The 15,199-nt window shown below is 38.7% G+C and overlaps 1 protein-coding gene across 1 annotated transcript; it reads right to left on the reverse strand.

Moving 5' to 3' along the window:
• Window positions 1–1,671: 1,671 nt before the first annotated feature.
• Window positions 1,672–13,179, reverse strand: LOC146309956 (uncharacterized). The gene is made up of 12 exons (XM_084744925.1): window positions 12,890–13,179; window positions 11,495–11,606; window positions 10,557–10,650; window positions 7,448–7,502; window positions 6,629–6,769; window positions 5,360–5,520; window positions 4,231–4,329; window positions 3,989–4,134; window positions 3,655–3,826; window positions 3,447–3,559; window positions 3,026–3,110; window positions 1,672–2,495 (listed from the first exon to the last, which is right to left on the reverse strand). Exons 1-12 carry the CDS (start codon window positions 13,005–13,007, stop codon window positions 2,436–2,438), a joined length of 1,356 nt encoding a protein of 451 aa, XP_084601051.1. The 5' UTR covers window positions 13,008–13,179; the 3' UTR covers window positions 1,672–2,435.
• Window positions 13,180–15,199: the final 2,020 nt, after the last annotated feature.

The following is a 15,199-nucleotide window of genomic DNA, read 5'->3' on the forward strand; positions in this document are numbered from 1 at the left end:
CAAGGTTTATAGTCTTTTCCTGGATTTGGTTTTCAATAAAAACTACACAGGGTCAGAATCCTCTGAAATTATGCTGCATAAGTTTTTTTTTAGCTTCAAACAGCTATAAATATGCAGTTACAGAAGAGTCATTACATACAGTACTGTGGCCAAGACTGTGGACCTATTCATAGCACTGATTCAACTTGGCTTTCTAGCGCTCATATTCTTACACGCCTCAGTTCGATTTTAATCTCTTTATCAAGAAATCTGATATCTAGAAACACAAGCATGCTGCCTCTGCATTATCCATCTGCAGTCAAACAGAGTATAGAACAAAGCAAGAGAATACAAGTGGAGAAGAGACATTGCAAAGTGTGATAGTCATATACTTTATGAGTTCTGTATAAAATAAAGACAAGGCTTTTCAAAATAAGAGTCATTTGTGCATTCAAAACTGAGGCAGATCCTCTCCTTCCAACCAGGCTTGGATCAGAGTTGTTCTTCATTTTAGTAAATTACAAAAGATTTATTACTCACTGGCATCCCCTCTTTGACCAAATAGGGGCACTGCAGATCTATAATGTGCCTCAGTGAAACTGTCTGCTGGTTGTTCTTATCATTTTTACTTTTAATCTCACTCTTCTGATTACCCAGTACTAATTAGTAGCATTTTTTACTTGTCTTGTTTGTAACTACTATTTTTGCCATATAGATTTTTATTTACCATTATCTTTTGCATGAGAAACATTGAAAACAAGTGATGCACTGCTGTTTATAATAATAAAAAAAACACTAAAAATAGTTAAAAAAAACAAAAAAAAACATGAATTATGATCATGTCTTCTCACTTCTATCTAAAGGAAATCTAGAGTCAGAATTTAGGAGTATAAAGAAGAGATCAAATGCATAATTTGAAAGGTGAACATTTATTTAAAGTTCTTGTTCCAAAAAGTTAAAGCTCAGACCCCGACATGCCAAGTTAACTTGACAGACATCACTGACACCGTTTTAGCCTACATCTTCATTGTAGATTCTTAGCTTGAAGTCACATTCATGTGCATATGAGCAGGATGGAAGAATTTTATGGAAAACTGGTCACCATCCACTTACACTGTCTGGGAGATTCTGCAATGTTGTTTTCCTGTTAAATTCCAGCAGTGTTTTGTAGAATAAAAAACTAAACCCAACATTCAATCACCATGAAGGGGAGTAGATAATGAATGAACTTTAAGTTTTTGGGTGAACAATCACTTTAAAACTATATGTAACATGTTTCCATTAAAATGTCATTTGTGTGCATTATTCTAAAATCTAGAATTTATTCTGGACAACGGTGTATTTTGTGCTAGTTGTTACTAGCTAGCTGCTATAACTTCCAGAAAAACAAGTGATAGGTCAGGACACATCCAGTGAAATCAGAACATGAGGGAGGAAGCTGGTGCACATAACTAAATATAACTTTAAGAAAACTTTAACATTACCTTGTCCATGAATATGATTTCATGAGTCATGCCAGAGTTTTTCATCAACTATGGTGGCTGTTTAAAAATGAAGATAACTTCCATGATCCCCCGCTCCTTCACAAGGTCATAAAACTACATCTTTTGTTACTGTTTTAATGTGTGAGGGCAGAATGTGGCAGAATTTTCATATTGTGCATTTCATAAGAAAAAGGCTCATCACATCCTGTAATGAACATAGTTTTTTTTATTTAAGTGTTCTAATTAAAATCATGGTCACGATGTCAGGAAAATACAAAAGTGATAAAATGTTCGATTGCAGGCTCACAATCTTCATTTACTTCAATAGCAGGAGTTGTGCAGATAACTGAATACTCTACGTGTTAGCTAACACACAGACATTCATGATGTAAACCAAAACTGTAACTTCATGATACCAAGCAGTCAAAGTACTGTATAAAATGCTGGTGGAAGTCTTCAGAAACACTAATTCATACAAAGTGACTCATGTAAAACAGTGCTATATGCCGTTTACCCAAAATACAGTTTCTCAGATAAAGTAATATTATAAATAGTTTGCAGATTTTTAAATATCTTAAAGTGGTACACGCCTGAATTCCTTTGAGTGGAGCAGAGGCACAAAATACATGTATATAAATGATCACAACAAATATGTGTTCAGTAACGAAAGCTCATTTGCCATTAGACTAGACCCTACTTCTCTGTAGGTAGGGTTTTTTTAGTTGTTTTTACAGAGGTAAGGTCATGTAACAGTTATACGGACTTTACAGTATCTAAAGCACCAGAACATGGATGGGTTCTTGTGAGAGTACCGTGTGCCTTCAACTTCACATCCACACACTTCAACAGGATACACAATCGAGTGGTCAGAGTGGCATGGCGGTTGATGTGAAACCTTGGCAACGCTTTGATTTCATTTGGTCCTAAGTCAGTGTGGGGATGCTGAATCGTTCTGTACATCTCGGTCTGTCTTTATAGGTCCATGTCCTGATCGCTGACACTCTGGCGAAGGTATTCTTCATACAGCTTTTTCTAGAGGAAAAGAATATGACAGTTAAACACATCCCAGTAATACTCTCTATTACTTCAAGTCTAAGGCTGTGACGATCATGTGATCTGCTGCGGAGTTGAGTTCATTACTGTCATCACAGCAAATTTTATTTTGAAGGGTTAACCACATTTTTTTCCATTGTGCATGAGACTGAGATCAGCGCATGGATCTATTAACATATCCAAGGATCTAGGGTCAGCCTAGATTTGTCAGATTTTGTTGACAAGTGAGGAACATTTACAGTTTACTACTACATTTAATTTTTTGCACCTCTATGAGCAGCGCCATCACTCATCTGCTGCCTGCTCTCCTTCACTTACGCCGCACACACTAACACACTGCTGTATTCCTTGAAGGAGATGCACTACACTTATGACACTGTTGCACGTAAACCTCAATCCCACAGTGATATGTTGCTTTCTCACAGCGGTCAGAAAAAAGAATCTCCACTGTCACAGCCCTCGCCACCACCACATCAGAACCGCCACATTCACAGGCACACAAGCGTTACCTTTTTGGTCTTGACCACTTCCTGAACGTACTCCAGCTTCTCTTGAAGTTGCCTTTTCTGTTTGCCTGACAGTGTTGGTTGAGTCCTGCAAAGAATTGAAGGGAAATACCTCAAAGTGCAAGAATCTGATGAGATTCATCAATTGATACAGCAACCTTGAGTATCTGTCGATACCAATACCAATCCAATATAGTCTTTTTCCCTCTCTAAGCTGTTAGTAATACATTTATAAAGATGCACTTTGCTTAACCTAAACACATCATGCTCAACTGTGAAAGAAATATTCAAATATAAATAATTAAAGTATCACAGCTGCAGTAAAAAAAAGGGAGTGGAGTAAAAACAGTACAATATTATGGGCAAGAGTATAAAGTATTTATATAGTACAAATGTAATATGAAAACACCCTCATTTGTCGTACCTGAAGGAGAAGCGTGCAATGATGAGCAGGAGGAAGGAGAGAAGGACCAGTCCACCACAGCTGTAAAGCTGCTGCTCCATGGAGAGTGAGTCAAATACTTTCGCTACAGGAGTCTGAGGATTACAAGAGCAGCTAAATTAGACCTGACTGCTTTATATGTCGACTATTCAACAATTACACGCCAGCAAACGGTCATGTGATCTCTCACCATGTAGAGTGACAGTGTCTCTGTGCCCTGGGGGCCCAGTGCCATCTCCAGCAGCTCCTTGGACAGAGCGCCCAGCACCAATAGGACCATCAGGGCCATAGGGACGCTGAAGCCCAGCAGAGTCAGGAAGCAGCTCTTACAGCGTGCCCGTCGGTTCCCAACGCTGGTCTGCCTGTGGGAGCAGAGGGTCACTGTCATCTTTATTTTATATTTTATGCAGCGTCCCAACTTTTATAGGATCAGAGCGGCACTACATTTTTTACTATTGCAGCAACAATGCATGCCAAACAAAATGATACTGCAGCCTGTAACACAAAGTGTTTCTGTGAGTTACCTGTCGTTAATAAGTGTATCAGTGATTGCCTCGCTGATGAGCTCACAGTCCTTTTCCAGGGAGTTGAGTGTATTCTGGACCGTTTGGTTTATAGTTTTCTCGATGGTGCGACACACCTCCTCAATCTGGTTGACACAGCGACTTGGCTGAGAACAGGAACACATGGAATCATATGTCAGGAACAGGTTAAGAGAGCAGAGCCTATAAAGCCACCTAGAACTCGATCAAAGTGTGACCTTCACCTTGTTTGGATTAGGGATGTAGATGGTAGGCATGTCGAAACCACATTTGTTGAGACCCGGTCGCTTGCAGAGCTCCTGGACGATCTGCATCATGACTCTCTGAGACAGCCAATCACAAAGACAAAGAAATAAGTCAGAGGACACAGGGTGAAGATGTCACTCCCTGCTTTTGAGTCTCATTTAGAGCCATTCTCAATGGGCCTCAGCTGCAAAAAGCTATTGTGACCTGTGTATGTGCATGCATTCTCACACGCACACAACCACTCGACCTCTATGACAAACGGATCATGAGATATAAAAAGGGATGTGGCTGAAGTGTAGGCTAACCTTTACTGCTGAAAAAGGGTTAGGGGTTAGGGAAACATAGTTCTCTCTCATTTATTTGGGAATGTGGTCCTTGGAAATGTTTTGATAATCAGAAGTGGGCCTTACAAAAGGTTGCAAACTCCTGAATCAGAGAAATCTAGTAATTCTGTTACAAAGGTCTACATTTTATGGAAGTGAATGTCCATTTACTTGTGTGTTATATACTCACATATACTTTAAAATCTGCACCAGTGAAGACTCTTGACAGCAGCTTTCAGCTACCCACACACAATAACATGAAGAGGACATGTTCTATTTTAGTTTACCATTTCTCCCAGTGAGGCTTCAGGCTGACAATATAAACACGGTGCAGAGATGAAACAGTATGAAAATTTTATATCACTATTATAGTGACCAGAATTAACACGGTTATCAGTATTGTCATGGTGTTGTTAAAAATGTGCCTAAATGTTTAAAAAGTACTGATACACACACTAAAATCATTTCAAAATTTTTTTATATTGAAGTGGCATCATGTCAAAACATCCCATGTTGCACCTGGGAGACTGATGCTAACTTTGGTTGATGCTGGACCGTATTTACTGTTTTTCAAAGCACTAATCAAATCAAATCAATCACAGCTTCAATTAAAATCTGAAATGGTAATACAATGCATGTGCAGTGCATGTGTTTTTAAAATGAACAAAACTACTTTTGTAATCTTCTACAAATATGCTTATATTCAGTAGGTGAATAGAGTATTTTTCTTCAACTGGATGAAAAATGGAGACGTTCACAAAGCACCATCTGTTGCAGTTCTTACCTGTCTGTCTGACTCTCCCCCGGCCTCATCAGCCTTGCTCAGGTAAAAACGCAGTCGATCTCCGTGTTTCTCATTCAGGCACTCCACAATGTTGAGGGTGCGCTTGCACAGAGCCTGACCCATGGGGTCGAAGAAGACCATGATCAGGTCACAGAGATCACCTGAGAGTGACGGTGGGAAGGACCATTATTTTCCACAACAGACTGATCCTTCTATTACAACATGTCTATTGCATAACAGGCACATTGCTATTGTATTGTAATAGAGTTTCTTGTTGATACATAATTTAGTATTATGTCATGATCATCAACATGATTTCACGGAGAGAAAATTACAAAAACTGAGCTGTCAACGTTTTTGCTTTGAGGCAATCAAAGTTGGCTCATAAAGGAAGTGGTGGGACCAGCAGTTCACCCGGAGAAAACTCACTAATGGCACCAAGGTCAAGATGATGGATGATGACGCAAAATGTACGAATTACAGTTACAGTTTCAGGCTCCAATCCCCACAACCCTGCACAGCAGGGATAGATAACTAATAAATTAATCTTGTTTTTTAGACTTTTTCCAATTGTTGACCACTTCTATTTTGGCTCTTAGTTTTTAGCATCACATTGCTTCAATGACAAATTCAATTATCCATCTAAAGAGGAGTCATCCTGATCATTATGACAAATTGGTGAAGGGAAAAAAACCCTGTCAGCAGTGGTTTTCTTGTTTTGCCCTGTAAATGTGTCCATTTTGTGTATGGTAATTTATGTTGAAGAACATTGTATTTTATTGTGAAAAGCATTGGATTTAATTTTGAAAAGCACTGTATTTTGTCTGCATCTGCCAGTAGGCCATTACAAAATTAGGAGGCAGAAAAATATGTTAATTCCAGAAGAGACTTGATAATAAATAAGCATGCATCTGTATCAACATCAGCCAAAATGAGCTGGAAAATATGACAGCAGAAAAAATACAATACCTTGCATCCCTATTAGTTTTTTTTAAGAGACCTGTTTCAGTTTAGCTTTAGCTCCATGTAGCGTAAAAATGTACTATATGTATGTAATAAACAGCACATATCATTTTGACTTAGTGTTTTTTGAGGCCAGTACTTCACATTAACTGGAGACATCACAGGTTCAACAAATGTCAACAGAGCTGCTTTATAAAATACCATTTAAAATAACTCAGTGACACAACACCAGCTGCCACAAAAGCCTCAGGGGACCCTTGATAACTACAGTATGACAACAGACAAGGTCAGTTAGTGGCAACTCACCCAGCCAGAGGATAACCTCATCCACATCAAAGGGATACTTCATATCGCCATCCACCAGCCCCGGCGAATCCACAAATGTCACCAAGCTGAAGCGTTTCTGTCTTGATGTGCAGATCTCTGTGCTCAAGTACTCTGAAACACCTAAAAATCGATTCAAGGAGATCAAAGATTGTCGTGAAAAACACGCAGGTCAGTGGATGTTGATAATTTGACCATCATCACAAGCTGAGCGACATTTTGTCCCATTATACTGAACAGACAGTACAGTACAGACAACTCTACTGCTGCCATCTCCAAAACTCTGCAACCCACACCAAAACAATCTAGATGCAAAAATAGCACTGTAGGCCAGGGAAAAAATTATTATAATTTTTTTTTTATTTTGGGCTGAGCTGTGCCTTTCACATTGAAATGAGACATTATGCAGAAGCCACATGGCCTTGCACTATAAAATAAGTTCCTCTATTTGGCTTTAAAAAAAACTGCATGCACATAATTATTTCTCTTCCTTGTGGCTTGTGATTGTGGGCCTCATGGCTGTATCAGTGTTTCCCATGGACAAGAAGTGCGAGGGAGCTGCTGCCTCACTGATCAACCTACGTCGCTGCAGCTTTCTGAACCAGCTGCAGACGAACTACGTCCAAGAAACCGTCAAATGAACTAATAAATGACAAAGCAAGCGGCAAATCTCTCCATCAAAATGCTGGGAATTCAGGAACAGATCAGCGTGGCAGCAGCCTGAGAGGAAACAAAGTGCAACATTGTGGTGACTCCTTGGAACAGAACAGGGAAGGATTGTGATTGGAGCTGAAATCTCACCTTTGAACTCTTGCAGAGGTTTGAAGTGTGGATACAGATGGAGGGTGGCATTTCCCTAAAGGAAAACAGAACCAGATCAGTCGCACTGAAAGTTGATGAACCAGGTCTCAGGATCTCCACAAATACTGGACAAGAGAGGAACTAATTTAAGATGAAGCATTCATTAATCACTATCAAGAGGAATGACTTAAAGGGACAGTCCACCTCAAAATGAAAAATATATATTATTCCTCTTGCCTGTAATGTAGTTTCATGTAGGAACTGATTCCTTTCTATGGTAGACTCTATCTGACATGAAACTGCACTCAAATGCGTTTTTTCGCACTGTGAGCGCCGCAAGCTGAGTGCCATTTAGTTGCATTGTTCTGGAGAGAAGGCAGACATCTCTACGACCCAAATCTCCAAAACTCAGCAGCTCACACCAAATCTGTGTAGAGAGAAAAATACCACTACAAGGCAAAGGAAAAATATGTATTTTTGATTTTGGGTGAACCATCACTTTAAAAGGGAAAGCTGCCATTTTACTTTGTGACTTAAATGAATAAGATGAAGTAAAAAACTATGACTGGACCACGTATGGTCAGTGAGCGAAAATGTGGCCAATTCATTGAGGGCTAATTAGTGGTAGTGTTTATAATGTGAATTCCTGGATAGTTAATGCTCATTTTAAGTTTTCTTTAGCGGTCCCAGTAATAACTGCAGACGTGTCTCATTTTTCTTAGACTCACTCTGCATTGAGTGTTGTGTCTGACCTCTTGTTATTTGATCTATTAAACCTCCACATTCACTCCTTCACAACAAACCATGCATACTGTACACCGTAGGGGTTTTGTTGAAATAGTTTGTTCGTTTTACGGTTCATGCCAGTAACATATCTTTTACTTTTGTTTCCATAATTAAGTCAACAAGAATAAATATTCATGTATACAATTTCTGTGTAATTTTGGAGTGTTTGTTTTTCACCTGGCGTTTCCTCAAAGCTCTGAATAACCAAGTAACAGTCCTTCGTTTTCCACACCATTTCCATGCGTACACATCTCCTGTTGGACTGTACTAATCTGAGGTATTTCACTTAATGTGAGTATTTCTAACTCTATACTTTTATTCCACTACATCTCAGAGGTACATATTGTAGGTGGCCAACTTTTTACTCCCCTACATTTGTCTGACAGCTTTAGTAACAAGTTTGTTTTTAAGATTGCAATTTTCACAACACTGCTAGTGAAAAACATGTCTCCAAGGATCAGTTACACAGGCTAACTAATAACACTCTGTTATGATGTTTCTTTCCTACAGTGGGTTATTATCGGTTGGTAGTTCTTGTATTTTAAATGTGTTTGTAGAATGAGGATTAAATTAGCTGCAATATTAATCCAAAAACATCAGATACAATGGTCAAACACAACTACTTCAACCTTTGTTACTTCAAGTACATTCTAGTGAAAATACAAACTTTTACTTAAGTAAAGCCTTGACTTTTAGTTGTAGTGGAGTATTTTCACACAACTGCATTCATCGCTGTGGAAATATGTCTCATTATGTGAGACTACCACTGCATATAATCAACCTGAGGAAAAAGTAGTTGTGATGTGACATGCTGAGGACTGAGGCCCTGCTAGAATGTTTTTTCCTCACTCATGAAAATATCTGTAATTTTACAGCAATTAGCGACACATTCCTCCTGAGCTGTTCTTTTCCTACCTCTTGCAGGAAAAAATGGAGAGTGAAAGTGAGAACCAGAGAAACTTAGAGCCAAGAGCACAGTACCCCCAGGGTTCTCCAAATTAAATTTAAGACTTAGAATTAAATCTAAAGCCAAGTTCACAACAAAAGTATTAAAGATATATGAAAATCAGTATGGATTTTAAAACAATGCAGAAAGCCATTATTTATGCTGCAGTTTGATTTTCAAAAGGAATAATTTTAGAACAGGATTAGATTGGATATTTTTAAATGTTTCTAGAGCAGCAACAGTTATGTTTTTAACAGCAAAGTATCTATATAAACATAATGACTCTCACTGCAAACAAATCAAAAATAAATAATTACACCTAAGCATATACAGTTATTTATGACATTATGGGACAATACAGCTATTTATATAAGCCTACAAAAGAGACAAGAAAAAAATGAAGTCCTTTGTTAAGAAAATTCAATCATTTGTAAACAAATTCAACACTCTTTTGGCTTTAATTTTTTTAAAATTTAATACTTTAACACTTTCAAGACCCTGTATGAGGAAACGCTGTATGCTGTTTGCCTCTAACCTACAGAGTGATGGGCTCATATGCAACAGTGAGGGAAGGAAGCAGGACAGCTCACTACTTCATCATCAGGTCTGGGGGAAAAAACAAAAGATGTGTTTAATTTAGACTTTTTAATATAAGTTTTAATGTCTTCTGGAAGCAGTTTCAAGAGGAATAATACATTAAAACTTGTTTTAAAAAATTCTATCTCACCCTGCGGCGACGTGGACTCCATGTACAGACTGAATGTAGTGTTTATTTGTTCGTGTGCGCCACCAATTGTGTGATACCAGATGGGATCATACTATCACGTTAAAAGCAGGTGGAGATGGCAGATGGTCTACAGTTCTGAGGAAAACTGTTCACGTTTGTTTGGAAAGAGCAACAACCAGGGGCTGTTGCAGGCCAGCCAAAAACAGTCAGTGTTGCAAGATGGCAAACGATGTTTTTTCCCTCCGCAATCATTTAAATTTATTTCCACAGCAACATATTGCATACACAGCCTATGAAACTCATACAGATGTAAAAGATGTATGAGAGAACATGTGGAGCTCACTCATAAAAATAATCTTAATCGGTCAAATTCTTTACAACCGATTAATCGATCATCGATTAATTGTTATCATGCCTAGTTGGGTAGTCAAAGGTGTTACTACTGATTCTGATCAAGGCTCTGTTCAATTTAGTGTAGTGGAGCCTTTCCAGTGAGCCAACATGCACAGTAGCAGCACCCTGACTCTGTCTGACCTGAATTTAATGGAACCTTAATTAGTATCATTGATAACACTTGTGTTTTCTATTTAAAGGCATGTTGTACACCTATTTAACAACAGATAGCAACTTATTGTTTTTGTCCCACTCACTGTGAGAGATTCTCTCTTGCGCCCGCTTGTCACAAAGCTGAATCCTTGGGTCTCAATAGCCACTCCAGTGCGCTGGATGTGCTCTTCTACATACCTGACAAAAAAAAAAGCAAAAAGGATGTGGTGACAATTTACTGGTGCACCAGTGGAGGAGATATATTTATTATTATATATTTATTTCCAAGTCAGTTCTGTCCACTGTAGAAGCTAAATCAATTAAGAGTACATAATGCAGCAGGCTCTGTATCGGCTGACACAAAGAGAACAGTAAAATCTTTGCTGCACTCATGCATTATGGATTGCATTTTCAGTTAAACATTTCTATAAACTGAATACAAAACTGTGCCAAGCAGCGATATAACTGAGTGCTACGGACACAAACTAAGCTGGACATGGTGAGACTAGACTAGGAGTAGGGCTGCACAATTAAATAGGAATATTACTGATATCGCAATATGGCCAAGTGCAGGATCCAAATCACAGAAGCTGCAATTTCTGGATTTAGGAAAACTATGAGACAAAACAGCATTATAATGAAGTAGTGTTGTGCAGCGGAAATTTTCTGGCCAACAAATCTTGTTCTCCACATGTAAGAAAACATGTTTGTTGGTACAGACCCAAACAAATGTCACATCATCATGATTTTAATATTTTTTTTCAGTTAAAATGAAATAGATCATAAACATAAATCATATTGCAATTGCAACATTTGTCAAAATGATCACAATATGTTTTTTTAACCATATCATGCAGCCCTAACTGCACAGTGTTCTGTTATATCTTTTTAATATGTTGTTTTCTATTGTTTGCTGTTTGTCGTTCCTCTTGTTTCATTCAGTTGCATCACTTTATTTGTCAATTGTTGAATAGTCAGATCATGGAAGGACAGACTTGCTCCCTACAAAGTTCAATGGGACATATTTTTGTACTATATTTACCAGTTGATGAAGGAGCTTTTCCCAGCAGAGTGGTTGCCCATCAGCATCACAGTGATCTTTTTCCTCGGTGGCAGCAACTTCACCCCAACAGATTCGGCTACTGATATCAATCCTGAACAAAACAAAGAACACAGCCTAAGTAATCACTGGTAACTATTTTAAAACTGTTGCACTGATTGTGATAAAAATCGAGGATGTATCTTCAATCTGGAGCAGGGTTGCCAGGTCCGTGGCGTTCCCCTTTTTTTGAAGTTTTGTCACAGGCTGATTTTTTGTCTGCAGGTTGGAAAGACCTTTTTGCATGCATTACATGAATATATCTATATCCATATTTTGATTGAAAATGTTTATTTCTACTCGTATCCTATCAGATGGGTCAGATCAGCACGTACACACATGAACATGGGACACATCACCCTCACGCTCACATACATGATGTGACATGCTCATGCAGGGAGGAGGAAGAAAACAAAGAAAAGCACAGAAAAAGCAAAAAGACAAAGCAATGGGTTAGTCTGTGCTTCAGTGAACTGGCCTACGTGTTCACAGAACATGTTTCATTGAATAAATTGTATCTAATGACACAAGGCCAGATTTAGGTAAAACTGCTTTTAATGCTGACACACTAAACATTTATGGTTTGACGTAAAGTTATTGTTAAAATGTAAAATATCCTGCCTTTGTTGCAGATCTTTGTCTCAAGTATTAGACACTTTTGATGGATCTTTGCAAAGAATGTGCTGTTAATGCATATATCCAATATTCCGTAGAAGTATTGGCTGATATATCAATATCAGATTTTATTGGTCAGGCTCTCGTTGCACCTGTTGGACTCAAGTCAAACACTCAAGACCAGGATTGCATGAGTGAGCAGGAGCTGGTGAAGGGCCACAGATCTTCACGAAGATTTTATTTACCTGGGAAAGCACAGATATGGTGCTTTGGTAATATGGCGCAGTGATATGGTATTTTAAAATTGACGGACCATTTTACTGGGACCCAGAATGCCTCGCGACGCCCCTGGCTGACCTGTATCTTGTGATCTGACCCCAGCTATATCGAAACCCACAATAAACTTTTAACCGTTTGGCTCATGCATCATTGCTTAAAGCTAACCAAAGGCAGCTACGGTTGTGCATGTATAGTTCATTTAACAGGCATTAATTTGAGGTACTGCAACGTCAGCTAAATAAAATAAAACCCTTGCCCACTAGCAAGCTAGCTTAACTGTTAGCCCCTCTGCATCAGGTCACCAACATCACTTAACTTACTAAGTTAGCTTAGCTAGCTGACCCCCGGTAAGCAAACAGCCTGCTAGTGTAATGTTATTATCAAACACGCGGATGCTGGAGCGATTTACAGGGAGGGTTTTATTGCAGCACACAGCCAACTCACCGCTGTCGGGATCCGTGTACAGCTGATGACAATCCCGCAAGATGCGCTCATCGCAGGACACACCGCCGACAATCGAGTCTGCGTTAGCGCCACTTCTGTTCTTGATTTTCCCAGACATTGTTCACAGTGATGATATCAAACTTCTACAGAGATTTGTTCAAGCATCCAAAGTCCACGACTCTCTGAAGTAGTTTTGAACAAAGCCGGTTTGCCTCGTTTGAATCGCCCCGGTCCGTTGAAACACGGGGTAGGAACGTACCTCGGCCACGTCGTCAGCAGCAGCGGCTTTTGACGCGCGGGCTTTTGGGTAATGTAGTTCTTTCGTTGACTTATATACTGTCACGGACGTACAATTTTTTTTTTACTAGCCTCCCTCCAAAAAGTATAATGCATACACGTTAAAAAAATATATATATTACTGGAGAGTTTAGAAAAATAAATTGCTGTGCTAGGTCAGAGGCTAAGGAACAGAACCTGAACAGAAACTTTTTTCAAAAATGATGATTACATAATTTGTTTTTAACTTTCAACAAGACTGCATCATGAATGCAGTTATGTCTACAATACATTTATAGGCAGTTATATACCTTAAGATGAAGAACTACACACAGAAAAGGCTGGAAATTTAATCCATATTACTGTTAAATTGTTCTTACGACTGAGCCTGGCCTGAAAACACAACTATTATAGCTGCCACAAAGGAGCACTTCATGGTCCACAAAGTCTAACTACTTCTAATTAGACCAAGTTGACTGAGACATAAAGACAGCTGATGTTACACACATCACAAGACACCACACACACTAGACGATGTGCAATTTCAAGACACACGTATTTTATGAGGGAAAATACACAAGACAAAGAATCCACAATGATTTACAACTTCAAGTGAGTCGAATCAATAACAAAAAAAACACAAGATCAGACATTTTCAGTGCACTTTTAGATTTAATCTTCATATTAGAGCTTATGCAGACAATCCAGTTAGCAAAGCCGTATGTAGAACACTGACCATAATAATGAAACTAATTAAAATTATTAGATCTCTTAATTGTGCAGCATCAAAGTGATAAAGCTCTCTCATATTGTTGTATTGTATATTGTTGTATTAACCACATTAAGTAGAAAAAAATAAAACTTTGAAGGCAAGGTTAGAGGAAATCTGGATGGGAAATACTCTCCCTTCCTGCAACAAGAAATGCTGTAAGTGCTCCTACCATAAATGCTCTAGTGGAGCTGTTAAGTGGTCTGGTAGAACTAAGAGTCTACAACATCTGAATATGCATCTGCATAGGTGTGAGAGTAGAACAACTCATTGAAAAATTCTGAAAAATCGCAATATGGCCAAGTGCAATATCCAAATCACAGGAGATGCAATTTAACAAAGATAAAATGTGAAGCCATTACAAAGTAAGCATTGTGGTGTAGGGCTGGGTATCATGTAAAAATATGATATCAGTAAACAATACCAGTACCCTAAACAGCTTTTCACCGCAGCCATTCCAAAGAGGGCTAGCACCAACTTTAGCGTAGGGCTTGCTGGTCCTGCTCCGAAGCAGGGATAGCCCTGAGTTGGTGGGGTTATTCCATGCAAATCACAGGGCCAAAAGATGTAAGAGTAGTCACGGATCAGTGTAGATTGTTCACATCAGTTGCTGTACCAGCAGACATTTAACCCAGAGTGAGATGACGTCAAGAAAACAAAAAAAGAAGGATAAGACATACATCACTATGGAACATTATATACTGCAGACTCTGGTGTCCGTTCTATTGAAGCTTATGGGAGACACAATGTCAATCATGCTATGTAGATATCAACAGCAAAAAAATAATGTCCATTTTTGGAAAAATAAGTCAGTACACTATTCTCTGAAGTGTGTTCTTACATTTTTTAGAGGCATTTCTTCATCAGTGGTCTTACAATGTAGATATATTGGGTTCCATAGGCTTCAATAGAGCTGACACTAAAGTCTCCCACCAAGCAGAGCATATAATGTTCTGTAAAGATGTACTCTCCCTTCCCTCTTTTTTAGTTTCCTTGGTGCTTAGCTTAATCCTGGGTTAACAATGCATGCAATGCATGACCTATTACGGACATAATTCATTTAAGGTTTTCTTTTCCTACTGGATAAACCCATTCCAGCTGCATTCTTCTCCCTTTAACATAGGTGCCTACTGGGGGTAATATACAGAATATTCACACCACATCTTATGAAATCTGTTAATCTAGCCAGAAAACGTTTTGGTCATTGCAAAGTAAGAAACACAAGATTCTGCAGCTACCTTTCATTATTGAACCAACTTTAAGCT

This window comes from Lutjanus erythropterus, chromosome 19 (genome assembly GCF_056507025.1).
Source record: "Lutjanus erythropterus isolate fLutEry1 chromosome 19, fLutEry1.hap2, whole genome shotgun sequence".
Taxonomy (NCBI): Eukaryota; Metazoa; Chordata; class Actinopteri; order Lutjaniformes; family Lutjanidae; genus Lutjanus; species Lutjanus erythropterus.